The sequence below is a fragment of the Lissotriton helveticus genome, chromosome 11 (assembly GCF_964261635.1).
Source record: "Lissotriton helveticus chromosome 11, aLisHel1.1, whole genome shotgun sequence".
Lineage (NCBI taxonomy): Eukaryota > Metazoa > Chordata > Amphibia > Caudata > Salamandridae > Lissotriton > Lissotriton helveticus.
In genome coordinates this window covers 1,148,958,203-1,148,973,277 of record NC_136072.1, presented here as the reverse complement: position 1 = coordinate 1,148,973,277, position 15,075 = coordinate 1,148,958,203, and the positions used below count along the sequence as shown (strand labels likewise).

Genomic DNA, 15,075 nt, shown 5'->3' with positions numbered 1-15,075 from the left:
GTGTATTGTTTGTGCTGTGCACACAGCACATGGGATAGGCACTCCCTGCTTTGATCTCAACAGGCCACCCCCACCCAGGCTGTGCCCCCTCACGCTCCAGCCTCACGCCTACCTTGGTTTCCGTCCGGCGGGTGGTCCCATCCTCAGAAGTCACGATGGACACGTGGGAGGTGGGGGTCCCCGGGTCCTCCTCCACCGTCACCGTTTCCTCCATCACTTCCGGCGGTTCTTGCATCATTGACATTGATGTCTGGTTACTGGGGCTCTGCTCCTGCAATCAGAAAGCGAGAATGTAGGATGCTTTCTGGAACTATGACGTCACAAAACACCACTTCCGGCCAGTTAACAGAAAGAGCGATTGATGGATGCCTTCTGGAACTCTGACGTCACAAAACACGACTTCCGGCCTCGTATCAGAAAAAGCATTCAGGATGCCTTCTCAAACTCTCTGCAATCACAGAACACTACTTGTCACCTACTGCCCTCTTATAATCAGACTAGAAGGAATAATCATGACGTCACAAACTCTGCTATTCGCCTACTGCCCTCTGGAACCACCAAAACACTCCCACACTCACTCCGAGTCAGAAATTAAGTGTGTTCAAAGGTCTAATTTTTAGTGAAGTTTTTTTCTACAAGAATTAATTCCAACTACAGGGAAAATGTGGTGAAGGAAAAGTTATTTATTCCAATAAAGCGACACACAATTGCACTTGCCAACTCCACCGCTACCCCAGAAGAGAAACATTCCAGAACATTCACAGCACGTGACATCCGAATAGTCTTTACACAAGTACATTTAATACGTACACAATGTAAACAAGCATTTTCAATGAAATAGCTCTCGCATTTCCAAGCGTTTAAGCAATTGGTATTGTTAAAAAACAATACCTTTTGTTTATGTGTTTTTAAAAGCAACACATATATAAAAGCCATTGTTATTTTTAATGCCAAGAGCTAAAACTCTGGCAAATGCGAGAGCACTTTAATGGGGGCCACGCCCCTTTTGTTACACCCTGCTCACATATTCAAGTTACAGTTAGCAGAGTCTAAAAAAGGGGTGTGGCCAACATTAAAGTGAAAGCGTGTAAGGCTCTATCACCCAAAGTGGGAAAAAAAATTTCAAAAGCTTATGTAGCGCAGTCGCTAAAGTGAAAGCGGCCCACGCTGGTGATTAAATAATTAAATAAGCTCAGCTGCAAAAGTGAAAGCGGACCGCACCGTATATTTTAGCAACGTCCGGTCCGCATTGCTTTATTTATTTATTTTAAAAGTTTTATATAGCGCTACTAGACCCGGAGGTATCGGAGCTCTTTACATGAGTTGCAGCGAGTTACAGGTTACATAATTATATCACTTAAATCAAAGAATCACAGGGGGGAGGAGGATGGGGAGGGAGGGAAATACACAACGAGGAAAACCGAGGGAAACAATGTCAGATGTCCGGATGGGTAGGTGACGGCCGAGAGGGTGAAACCAGGGCCAGACTCCTCTTTAGCTGCATATGACAGCTCGTGTATCGAGGTTTGTACAAACAGTTTTGACGCCCATTGGACGTCGTCAAAGGTCCATCAGAAGTTCAGAGGAACGTTATTTATGAGTTATAAATAGTGCTGGCTAGACCCGTAGGTATCAGAGCACTTTACATTAGGCTACACAATGTTACAGAGAATGAAACCAAATACACATTCCTCTCAGGTGTCCCAGCTAAAGTCTGAATTTAGATTTAAACTTTAGCTGCCACAACCTTTTAGAAATCCATGCCAGTACAAGCATTTAGAATCGGTTTGCAATCTGGAAGGATATTGAGAACAATCGACCGCTGCTATCAAGGGGCAGGGCCTACGGACATATATGTGCAGGCAAATAAGGCGTGCCTTTGTGCCTGGCAGGGGAGAAAGGCTCCGGAAATTGAAAACCAATGCTCTATTCATCATGGCAAACTATTCAATGGTGCACCTGGCTGCACGCGTACCTGGGCTGGGCCCGATTGGCCAGGGGTCATATCCTGGTCTTTCTATAGGGGTATCAGGAGAATGGGGCTTTAAATTACTACAGACAGGTGAAGCCCAGACCAGAGTATGCTTCATCAGAGAGTCATGCCTCATCTGAATGCATGTTCAGTCAGTGGTGGCTCCTCAACTATGGCGGAGGAGCGTCGCCCCACTGCTTCAAGCAGTGGAAAGGAAATATAAAATAATAACTTTAAGTTATCATTTTACGTTTCCTTTGTGGGCAGTTGGGCGGGCGGGGCAGCTGTGCTCACGGAGCAGGGCAGGAGAAGTTTGCCCACTCTTAAGTGCGCAATGACTGTTTCGTCTGCCCTCTCGGGCCGCCCAAACCAGTCATGCGCACTTTCCCTGTTCTCCGCGCAGGCTGCATTACAGCCTGTGTGGAGAACAAGCCCAGGCCCCCATTGCCTGGTTGAGCGTCAAACCAGGATGTTGTGATTGGGTCAGGGGAGCCTGGCTGTTCCGGGCTTCCTGTCCCACGAGAAGAGCAAGGAGCAGAGAAGGGACCCGGTGCTGGCGGCAAGGTACGTTTGTAATATATATATTTTTTTAAGCCTCATGTCCCCCTCCTCATGCCCGCCCTCACATTCCCCCACCCCCGTGGTCGCCCACGCCACCCGCGAGTCATGCCGACTGCCACTGTGTTCAACCCACCGGCGTCCACGTTCCAGTTTGGACTCTGCCCATGTCCCTTCTAAAGATGCACTTAGCAAATCCTTTCACACAGCTCACACCACGTCATCACGTTTCAACTGGCCAGAAGAGACCACACATTGAAGAATCTAGTGCCGTGTAAAGTGCCTGCCCGAGGGCGCAGCGCCACCGTAGATAGGAAGTGTCACATTTTATGGAACAAAGATGCTCTGGGCGATGGAACCCTAACCGCTTGTAAATGTCCTGTAAAGTGTGTGAGAACGTGGAAGGGAAGAAGTTGTGGGGGTTGATAAGAATCAGAGATTTTAAGGAGTACGCTCTGCCCAGCATGTCGTTAGGGCCCTCAGTGGGCCACAAGAAAATTTAGTCATTTTATATTTTTCAAAGTAACTTCTGTCACTTTTTTCAACTTTAATAGCTGAAAGTTGACTCTGTGCTCTTTTCTGACACATTTCAAGAGAACGAGTGGCAGGTGTTACATAGTTACAATAAGTGGAGCACTCATGCCAATGCGCCCACATAGACTAACAAAGTGTTATACGTCCTCTGAACCTGGCACGTGTTACTTTGATTCTTCATGGGAAACAATCACAACAATGCACCCACAAAGAGCAACAAAGTGTCCTGTGTCCTCTGACCTGGCATGTGTTACTTTATGTGGAGCAATAACACAACAATGCAACTAGATAAAGCAACAAAGTGTCCTGTGTCCTCTGACCTGGCATGTGTTACTTTATGTGGAGCAATTACACAACAATGCAACTAGATAAAGCAACAAAGTGTCCTGTGTCCTCTGACCTGGCATGTGTTACTTTATGTGGAGCAATTACACAACAATGCAACTAGATAAAGCAACAAAGTGTCCTGTGTCCTCTGACCTGGCATGTGTTACTTTATGTGGAGCAATTACACAACAATGCAACTAGATAAAGCAACAAAGTGTCCTGTGTCCTCTGACCTGGCATGTGTTACTTTATGTGGAGCAATTACACAACAATGCAACTAGATAAAGCAACAAAGTGTCCTGTGTCCTCTGACCTGGCATGTGTTAGTTTATGTGGAGCAATTACACAACAATGCAACTAGATAAAGCAACAAAGTGTCCTGTGTCCTCTGACCTGGCATGTGTTACTTTATGTGGAGCAATTACACAACAATGCAACTAGATAAAGCAACAAAGTGTCCTGTGTCCTCTGACCTGGCATGTGTTACTTTATATGGAGCGCTCACAACAAAGCACCTACATAAAGTAACAAAGTGTCATCCGTCCTCTGACCTGGCATGTGTTACTTTATATGGAGCGCTCAGGACAATGCACCTGCATAAAGTAACAAAGTATTGCGCGTACTCTCACCTGCAGGATTGTGTTTTCGCAGCACTGGGAGGAGTTATGGGGCGGTGGGTCATCGGTAACACCAGGGACAGAAGCCGGCTAATGCTGGGAGCCCCAGAATTCAAAGATCAAACAAACCCACGCAGGCTTCCTCTTACCTACCTTCCAGACTCTGGAGCGCTATCCCACATTTAGTAGGCTAATGATGTTTAGTGGTTTGTTAAATAAAAAACATCTGTGAGGTACTCAGAAATGCATATACCTGTTTATTGTATTACTCTCCTTAATTAATTTGTCTTCTAATTATGCGATTATTCCTGTTTTGTATTCTTACTTTATGTTGCTATTGCATTTACGTCCTTCCTTCCATCCTTTTGTAAAGCGCTCTGATATCCTTCGGGATCTTGTTGGCGCTATATAAAACTTTATAAATAAATGAACCTCTTTACGCAAGGACCTAAAAACCTACCTCTTCAACATGTATCTGCCTAACTGTTGCCCCCAAGTCCTTTTACTCCACCCCTCCCATCAACGTGTTACATGGACCCTATTTCATTTGTATGTAAAACACTCCTGTGTATTCGAGCCCAGGTCCACGCTACATACATACTACAAATAAATAAATAAACATATGCTCCAGTCTAAGATTTGGGGTAACCATGGATACAGCTAAGGAGAACAAAGCACAAGGTTATTCCAATTCACCTGGTCATGAACAGACATGGAATGTGCTTCACTGCGACAACTGTAATAGCTTTGTACAGACACTTATCTGGCTCAACCATCCCAGAACAATCACCTGCCTGTTAGGACTGGAGCCTGGTTTCGACTCAAGAAGTGGGTCCATGAAGACTGAAACACTGACGTTCACAACATCTGTAAACCACTGCCTGTGCACCTGAAGAGCTCATTCTGAGTGATAACAAAACTCACACATCCACAATATTTAACCCCTTGCATGCTGCGGCGATTCTGCGCCTGTGCGGCAAAATCGCGAGTGGGCGGGTTTATGACGGCCCCCAACCGTCATCAGCGCACGAGCGCTGTAGTGCATGACGGATGGGGGCCGTCATCAGCATGCAAGGGGTTAAAGAGGTGGAAGGCGGGACAACTGCAATCCAGTACTTGTATAGCGCACAAATTACCCCTGAAGGGGTATCTCGGAGCTGGGGGCCGTTGGAAAGATTAAGCGAGCCATTGCTTAGAGTCGCATGGTGCTGGGCAGACCCCTGCCGCTGGAGCCGGGGATCGAACCATCAGCCCCAGTGTCCAGCGTCAGTTGCCCTGGCCGCTGCGCCACACCACTCCCCAACAGCTGTCCTGGAGCTGCTCTGAAACCTGCTGGGCATTCTATGCATTCATTTTCGAAACACAAGAAACATTTCATTTGGTATGAATTGTGTCTGTTACCTTCATGCACTGAAAACCAGCTCATTGCCTCCGACATATCGCTATGCCGAAACCTCTCTATTTCCTGGTTCATTTAAAAGTAAACATTGGTTATCTGCACAGATAGTAGTATGCAGAGAAGCGAGGCATGATATATATAGATATAGCTATATATATATATATATATATATATAGATATAGCTATATATATATATATATATATATATATATATATATATATATATATATATATATATATATATATATATATATATACACACACACATTAATATACTAGTGGCAATCCCCACTGGCCAGTTATAGCTAGGTCAGCTGTTCCATTGGAAAAACATGTTTGTCTTGCTAATAACTTTGGTACTGTTTACCGAATCTCCATTTAACTTTCCAAAAAGATGCTACTTTGTGACTAGTTTGTGCATGGGAAGTTTTGTGGTGATCCATCAAGCAAGGGTGGAGGAAAAAAAGGGGGGGTCCCAAAACACAAAATTTCCATGCATTTTCCATAGACTTCTTTAGGCAGGGCTACAGCAAAAACTACTGAACGTAACTACGCCAGATTTGGCAGAAAGTGACATCTTGGTCAACAGATTGTGCTTTTTGTGATTTGGTGTAAATCCGTTCAGTAGTTTCTGAGATAATAAGTGTCAAACATATTTGTATATCTGGACGGTTGGGTTTCGAGATTATTGAGAGACTTTAGTTGGAGAGTCAATTCAAAAATAGAGCGTTCTCATTTCGGAGGTGCCGCACATGCCATCGAGGAACAGGATTACATCTTATCATATGCTAAATCCTGCCGTATTTGGACGGAATTGAGGGTTCAACATATGGGAGTAATCAGGACTAATAGGCATATCGCTACTTTTTTAACCCAAAAGCTGAAGCCCATTTCACCAAAAGATGTTAACTTATGAAAGGGAACAACATCATTCAGGGTGAACAGCTGGACTATCAGAATTAAGATATTTGTGGCGCAGCTTTTAATCGATCATTAGATAGATTGTAATGTCGCGCTGGAGCCTTAAGGAGCCCCGCGTATTGAAAATTAAGGAAACCATTAAAAAACCTACCATTGGGATTGATGAGGTTTTTATCGTGCTTGAACACAAGAGAGACTATTATCACTTTTTGTCTTGAAGAAGGTGGTTGTTATCATGGGAGTACCACCGAAAAGCATCGAAGCATTTGTGTCTATTTATGTGGTTATAATCAAGGAACATGTTCATGCCCAATAGATATCTTGTTGATGGATGTTTGAACAAACAAAAGAAATGAATTCCATGTGGAACAACCCGAATATGATGTGACCAATCGTTTGCACTTTTTTCTTTGTCTCTCATTAATTACATTTATATGGTATTGTGGTTTTTAATGTATTGTTGTAAATTGGATCAATTTATGATCTATGTGGAATGGTAATCTTGTTTTTAATAAAAAAAATATATATTTTGTTTATATTTTTGGTATTAATGTATGTGTGTATTATAACTGACAATTAGGGTTGGTTTTCTTAAATTGTGTGTGCAAGGATTGTGTGTCTCTAGCTCATTGAACATTGAGAGTCCTAGGATATTAGTATTAGTTATGAACCTTCTGGTTGTCCCAAGAGATTTCTAAACTTTTGTTTACCGGTGGTACCCCTTCTCTTGGGTACGCACACGCACACAAGGCTCTCCACGACATGGGCTCGAAGTACCTCAACAGCCGCCTCACTTTCTACACACCCACCCACCCACCAGCTACGATCGGCCAGCTCGCCCTCGCCGCCGTACCACGCATCCGCAGAGCCACCGCTGGAGGAAGATCCTTCTCCTACCTGGCGGCCAAGACATGGAACTCCCTCCCCATCCACCTATGGCTGACCCAGGACCACCTCTCCTTGAGGAAACAACTCAAGACCTGGCTTTTCGAGCAGTAACGGACCCCTCCCCCCAGCGCCTTGAGACGCTACTGGGTGAGTAGCGTGCTGAACAAAATTATTGATTGATAGTGGGGTCGCTGCCTGTTCTTATAAGCCCGGTGCCACTGCACCTACTGCACCAGCGCAAGCTACAGTCCTGGCGAGATATGCACTGGAAGATTTCAGGCCGCGTCCCCCGATGACCTCTTCTCGGGCTGTTGAAATATTCATGCCTGGAAATCGATCTCTCTGATGGATCTGTATCACGCTCGTGTTCCATGGGACCCCAGCAGGCAGCAGCCTGGCCAAGGCGTCCCTTCATTGGCCAGCCTCTGAGAGGGCGGGGTCAGGCAGACCGGAAGGGGAGTTTGAGGGGGAGGGGGAGTTTGAGGGGAGGGGGGAGTTTGAGGGGAGGGGGGAGTTTAAGGGGAGGGGGGAGTTTAAGGGGTGGGGGAGTTTGAGGGGAGGGGGAGTTTGAGGTGAGGGGGAGTTTGAGGTGAGGGGGAGAAAGCGTTTTCAGCTCCAAGCTGCATGATGCTACCAACGCTGCCAACCCCATCTACGGAGAAGTCTCCATCAGTGTTCATATTCCAACTCAGAGTCATTTTATCGACCCCATATGGATTAAGTGCAAAATAGGCCCTCCCTAGATACATTCAAATAGATTTTCAGCACATCTTCTCTAAATCTGAGCTCCCAGAGAACACGCGTCTCTGTCATGAAAAGCACAGGGTAGCACCGGGGTGCAGGCGTATCTGCCAAGAGCAAGCACAGGGTGGCACTTGTGCAAGCATCTCTGTCCCCAGCAAGCGCAGGGTGGCACCGGTGCAAGAATATCTGCCATGAGGGAGGGTGGCACTGGTGCAAGTATCTCTGCCATGAGGAAGGGTGGCACCGGTGCAAGTATCTCTGCCATGAGGGAGGGTGGCACCGGTGCAAGTATCTCTGCCATGAGGGAGGGTGGCACCGGTGCAAGCATCTCTGCCATGAAGGGTGGCACCGGTGCAAGCATCTCTGCCATGAAGGGTGGCACTGGTGCAAGTATCTCTGCCATGAGAATGCGCAGGGTGTCACCGGTGCGAGCATCTCTGCCACGAGCTGGGTGGCACTGGTGCAAGTATCTCTGCAATGAGACGGCGCAGGGTGGCACCTGTGCAAGCTGCTCTGCCACAAGCAGGCAGAGGGTGGCACCGGTGCCAGCCTCACTACTACAAGCAAGAGTGGCACCTCTGGGAGACTGGGCCTGATATACTTTTAAAACAAGTGGTGCAAACATTGGGTTTCATTCACAAAGACGCTTCTTCTACTCAAGTTTGACTCACGAACGCAAATAGACATGTTTACAGGTGTTAAACAACTCTTGTAATTCACAGTAGTCAATGTGGCACTCGCAAAGGGTTTACACACACAGCGGTGTCCATGTGAGTAAATGTCCATCTATGGATGGGAGAGGGAGGTGCAAGGCGAGATTGCCCAGGAAGGTTGTACACACCCATAAATGTACACAAGCCACTTTGACCCCCTTACCACCCTTGTGCGTCCCTCCCCATTGGTGGTGGTTTAAGGGCGTTCTTGTCCATGGGGGAAATGTAACACCTGTGGAGATTTAAAGAAAAACAAGGGAAATTTGCTAGTTTTTGGTATTTTTCTATGTAACATTGTATACACCTGCACATCTCAGCACGTGAAGAGGGTTTCACACCACACAGCCTGGCTGCACCTGGTAAACCGAGATTGGGGCGGGCCTCAGGCCACCGCCTGGAAGAGATTGGTGAATTGCAAACAGTCGGAAACCATCGGGTGGGTGAAAATTAAGATTGTGTGAGATGTTAAAACTAGGGCTCTGAAAGCTCGTAATTGACGTGCAAAGTTTTCTTATATTATTTCTTTGCAGCTTTATAAAGTTTCCAAAGAATTCAGGGTGTATTCCAATCTCCATCCCACAGAACTCTTTTCACATGGTAAGATCATTTTCACTTTAAACAGGCCCCGCCACGCTGGGGAAATATATGTAGAATGCTTCCCTTTAAAATCACCGTTCCCTCACTTATTCGCAACAGAAAAAAAACCTATATTCAAACATGTGTAGCAAAATTCACGATTGTCATGTTACTTGTGGCAAAGCAAAAAGCTTTGCAATTTTCGGGCTTGCGTCGTTTTCTGAAGACCTTTGTAAAGGTTAGATTTGTTTTTGCCAATGTTTGCGAAGATTGCTCCAGAGGAGAAGCGCAGCAGCTGTGCAAGTCCCAGAAGTCTGCCTCCTCATTCAGAGCTCCACATGTACTTTGTGTCAAAGGATGCAGCAAAACTTGCTGAATTAAATAAAGGCCACCTCCTTTGGGGAGGCAGATGCAGCCTGGTTTTTATCTTTGTCTTCTCCACACAACATGACATTTGTTTCGGCCATCGTTATTTACCGTAAATTCAACCTTCATCAGGGATATGAGTTTCCCGCACTAATAACCTTTAGCAAAAAGATGGCGGCAACTTTGGCATAAAAGAAAATTAACGAAAGCACAAATGATCCTTGAAATTCACTAAAAAACTCATCACATACGCCACGTAAGCCGCTCTCCACGGTACATCGGATCACTCGCTGTGGGTGGAGGCAGGTTCACGGTTCTACTGGGTTTTAGGCTTTCGTTCTCTGTAACCATTACTTTCCCCAGAATCATCTTTTGCAGAGTGCGATAAAAATGCAAACAAGCCACTGAAGGGAACCATGTAGTCCACACACCGGCCTCCTCCAGAAGTTGTTCCGGCACACAAGGTAGCTTCAAATGGCAGAGAATGGGCCTGGGCCATGGTCCGGCCTCCCGAAGCAGCATTGAATGCATGTTATGTTGAAGCTTTAATGGAACCTCTTATTTGCTGCAACTGTCAATTGGCACTGGATGGGCATCGGTGGAGTCTGGGTGGATTAGGGAGTAAAGTACCCGGTGGTCCAGACTCAAGCAGCCCCCAAAGAGTGGATCTCCAAGGGTCGTAGACCCCAAGGCAGAGCAAGAGGAGCATTGATGGGATAAGCTTTTCTCATCCAACTTACGTCAATTATTAAATTTTTCTTCGTGCAGGCGAGCAGTGCGGACATGTACACAGCGGCCCTGGGCTCGCTCACTTCTGGTCTGGCACATAGAGAGGACACGGGCATCTCCGAACGATGAGCAACTGGAAGAACTTGCTTCATGGAAGTGGTCGTGGTGTCGCAGAAAGCTGGAGATTAATCCAGATCACACATCCTTTAAAGTTGATGCTAGAGTAGGACCTGTCCACAGAGAGCATCCTTAGATCAGCCATGCCGGCCAACGAGGAATTCATCAACATCAGAAGTTGTGTACGTGCTACCTTCAGGTTCATACAAAAAAGGCCTCTACCTTAGAGTCGGAAGCGAATGCGTCCTGAATTGTCACAGGACATTGAAGGCTGGTGTCATTCGATGAGTCTCTCAAGAACTTCTACTGGAGTTTGTAAGGAAAGGGAAGGAGAAAGCCAAGGGTGCCAAATATTAAACAAGCTACGGAGAAGGATGTCTTCGAGCACAAGCTTGGGTACCAGACTTGGACCAACAAGGAGGCTTGCCATTCTCTGCTGTCACGGCTTTTCATCGAGCTCAATCTCTCTGTGCCACATCGATCAAGATGATTAAGCACAGCAACATCGTCCAGAGATTTGAACATCGTTAGAACGTCAATGACACTAATATTTTGTAGGCCTTGGAGGTCGGCAGGTCGAGCATCCAAGACTGCTTGGATCCAGCCTGGTGATACTCTCAGATACCAGTTCTTAACCGTTTGACTTCTGTGGACTCACTCTATATCATTACTGGAATCAGAGGAGCCCCCGCTAAATCATCATTATTGGAATCCGGGAACCCCCACGGAGTCATTATCGAACCCAAGAACCTCCAATAAATCATTATTGGTTGGCGGGAATTCTGGCTAAGCATTTGCGATGATATAAGCTCCAAAACCATACGAAACAAAAAGAGAAGCAAGCCTTCATGAAACAAATACACAAATTATGAAATCATTTAATTCACAAATATGTATTAAAATAATCTAAACTTTTGTTTTAATAGGAAAGTTGGAACTGTTCTAAATTCACTCACCCTCCATACTATATCCTGTTTGATGCACTTTCCCTGCTCCCATATTCAATCGGAGGATACTAACTTAATTTGTAGCCTCCAATTTCAAATTCCTTCACGTTTACAGAAAGCTTTAAATATATATATGCAAATGTTGCTTCTGTACTTATATACACTACGTTAATCTGTTAATATTTAATTTTCTAAGCAGCCGTGGATCCACTGAGAAGGCATTGCAGACCCCCAAGTCCACAGGTTAAGAACCACTGTTCTAAGAGATTCTTTCCCTCAAAAATGTCTCAGAGTTGAGTACCCGAGACCTCTGTTGGCAAACAGAAGTTGAGAAATTTAGCTTGCCTGACCCGTATGGCTCAAAGAGGCGTAAAAAGCATCATTTTTGAAGAAGTGGGGACCAGTCCAGATAGTTCAAGTTCACTAATAACACAAAATAGCTGCAGGTTAACAGTACCAAAATATTTGTAGAAGTTTCCGGTGGGTTTGATTTCCTCAGATATCCCTTTCATTGTCAACTCTACTAGAACGGCTGAAGTTATTCCAAGTTTGGGGATGCGATCAAGCGAGCGTGTGAGGTCACCGGTAGGATGCCTGAACAGAAGTGGACAAGAAACACAAGCTGTCCGAGGGAACGGGTTCATCTCCCCTCTGATGCAATTACACTATTAATCTACAGAGTCTAACACGGTGGGTGAGGTGCATGGGGAAATATGTCTAACAAGCATTGGTAAAGACAAAATCCACTATCTGTGTAAATGGCTGTGCTCTTGTGGTTTTTATAAACTTTCATTGTTGGGGGAACTGCTGAGGGATCTCACCTGGCACCCTATAGATGATGGGCCATCCCGTGGTCCCCCGGCCCAAGCATCGTCTCCCCCGCTTCCCCAGGGCAGTGCTAGAAGTGCCTGTGAAGGGGTAAGAACCTTTGCAGTAGTGACAACTGTAAAAATTATTTTAAAATGCCAAATAAAAGTAAAAAAAGGCATAATAACTGTGACATTTTCAAAGCGCTCGCAAAATATTTCCAGGGGTAAGGGTGGGAAGCTTTGCCAGAGGATGGGTACAAGAACTGTAAATAAAGCAGTGTTGTAAATAATCTAAGTGATAATCATACTACCGTGAGTTGCCATGAGGGAGCGTACTCAAGAATGCACTAGAAAACTTTGCACAACTTAGAAATGTACTCTTTTTTAATATAGAACTAATGTACATAGTTTTTATGATGATATATTGTAATGTTTTCTCTTTTTACTCAATTGTATTGTATTGTCTTTTTTATGTGCTTTTATGGCCTGTATGGTCGAAATAAAGCTTTTTTGACTGACTAATTGATAATTCTATAAACAAAATTTCATCTCCAAAGGCACCAACTTTTCACAGCTCTGTGAGGGGTATTTTGCAAGGAAATGGGTGCTGGTCTTAACTTGTGGTGGGGTGCAATGTTTGAGATATGGCCACATGTCATCCAACATGTATAGAGGCTTCATTTATAAATGAATCCATCTAACGTCGTATCAATCATCCATTTCAGTTAATCTTATCGACGCATGCTATAAAAGTATATTTTGAACTTCAATCAATAAAAGTCACCCCCACCCCCTCCAAAGTTAAGTTAAGTTAGTTAAGTTAATTTTATTTATATAGCGCATGGCAACGGGGCGTCCCAGCGCTAATGGACATGGCAGGAGATGCAACAGCGCGGCCGGTGAGAGAGAGTTAGATGGAGGAGAACAACCAGGTTTTGATCTGTTTCCTGAAGAGCATGTGGTTAGTGGTAGCCCGAGCCTTTAGGGGGATTGAATTCCATAGCTTCGGGGCCAGGTACCTGAAGGAGCGGCTACCGGCTCTACTCCTCCGGATCTTGATTGTGCCGGCAAGAGATAGATCCGCCGAGCGGAGGGTACGCGTGGGGACATAAAGGGCACAGAGTCCCTGCAGAATTTGTGGACCGGAGCCATACAGAATTCTATGGGTTATGCATAGAGTTTTAAATTGGATGCGTTGTTTGTTTGGCAGCCAATGCAGGCGTCGAAGAATCGGGGAGGTATGACAAGTTTTTGGTAAAGCAAACAAAATACGGGCGGCAGTGTTCTGAGCTCTTTGTAACCTATTAATCACTGTCAGGTTAGAGCCCAGCATGAGAGCATTACAATAGTCTGGGTGGGATAAGACTAGAGCCTGGACTATAACCTGGCGAGTGGGAGGCTCAAAGAAGCCAAGAATTGGTTTAAGGGAGCGTAGGCGACCATAACAGGTACCTGCCACTTTTTTGGCATGTGACTCTAGAGAGTGAGTTGTCCAGCATCACACCTAGGTTTGCATTAGGTCTGCATTGCAGCCACAAACGTCAGGGGCATCAATTCCACCTTTAGCTGAATACAGTGCCGGTGCGTGGCACTCTGTACATTTCGGGGTGGCGATGGGCTAAGGGATAGCCATGACAGCAGACCTTGGTTCTAGTACATCCATGCTTGACCAAAATGTGTGCTCGTGGGCAGCTCAGTGCCCCCGTTCTCAACGGCTGCCGAAAAACTGCAGCTAATCAAATTGGGTATTTGAATATTAGTAGTTTTTTTTTTTTGCCAAACAGCAGAATGAGAGAGTCAGAGATGTTTTACTTATACCATCAGCTCAACATATTTTGATTTTTAGAAAAAATGTAAAAACTTGCCTCTTTACCGTCTAATCTTACTGTGCTCTTTCTTTTGTGGCAGTTGTGATTTGTTTCGCTAGGCCAGCGCCTAGACGCCTTCGGGTCGTAGTGCGCTATATAAATAAATAAATAAATAAATAAATACCATGGAAGATTCTCGAGGCAGGAGGAACACGTTAAAATGGAGCTGCAAGTCGCACGTCGCATTTGTATGCAAGGCTGGCCCCCCTAAAACAAACAGGCTTTTAGGCCCTGCGCCGTTGAAGAGTGCTCCCACGTCCTGCGCGCTGCTCCCGCGCGTCCCTGTTCGGGGCGGGGGCAGCCATGGAGGGAGGCCTCGGAAGGATGTCTGTCCCCCGGGTACCAGCGCCGGCCAGCAGGAATGATGCGCTCCTGTTCGAAGCGATGCTAAATGGCATGCGCGCTGGGCTGAGCGCCGGAAAGGTCATAAACACGATTTTATTGTATTATTATTCTGTAGCCTGAAAAGGCTCAATCTTTTTTGTGTCCGACAGCCTCGACGGGCTCTTTTTTTAAGGTTGAAAACGACGCCAGGCTGTTTGCAGCCATGCCTTCGGGGTGACACGATGGGGAGTAAGGCCCTCCGGCCCCACCTCGCCTTGGCTTCTTGTACCTAAATACCCCAGTGGGGGAGAGTGCATGTGAGAGAGGTGTGCTCCCCCTGCAGACAGGAAGAGGAATCAGTGCTTAATTTGTAAAATATGAAGCGCTAGGGCTCTGACCAGGAGGCCACTGCAGCTTGCACCACCCATCGCCCTTGTCATCGCTGCCAAAACAACTACTAACCATCTCTCTCGCATGTAAATGCAACAGTTCAGATTATTCCAGGCCCCCAAAGCTAAAGGAATGGCTGGGGAGGCAGGTATTGGCAATTTTAATTAGATGAGCAGCGCCACCATGTGGTAGACTGTTGTAAGTATGGTGTTGACAATTAAGTGCCGGTGCTCAGCACTGGAAAGCACTGGTCAAATTAAGCACTGAGAGAACTTC

General features: G+C 45.8%; 1 protein-coding gene across 1 annotated transcript in view; it reads right to left on the bottom strand.

Moving 5' to 3' along the window:
• ARVCF (ARVCF delta catenin family member) overlaps positions 1–15,075 on the bottom strand; it is a 553,290-nt gene that overhangs the window by 322,036 nt on the left and 216,179 nt on the right. The window contains exon 2 of the mRNA XM_078667927.1: positions 113–271. Within this exon, the coding sequence (XP_078524053.1) occupies positions 113–271 (159 nt within the window). The remainder of the gene's footprint in view (positions 1–112; positions 272–15,075) is intronic.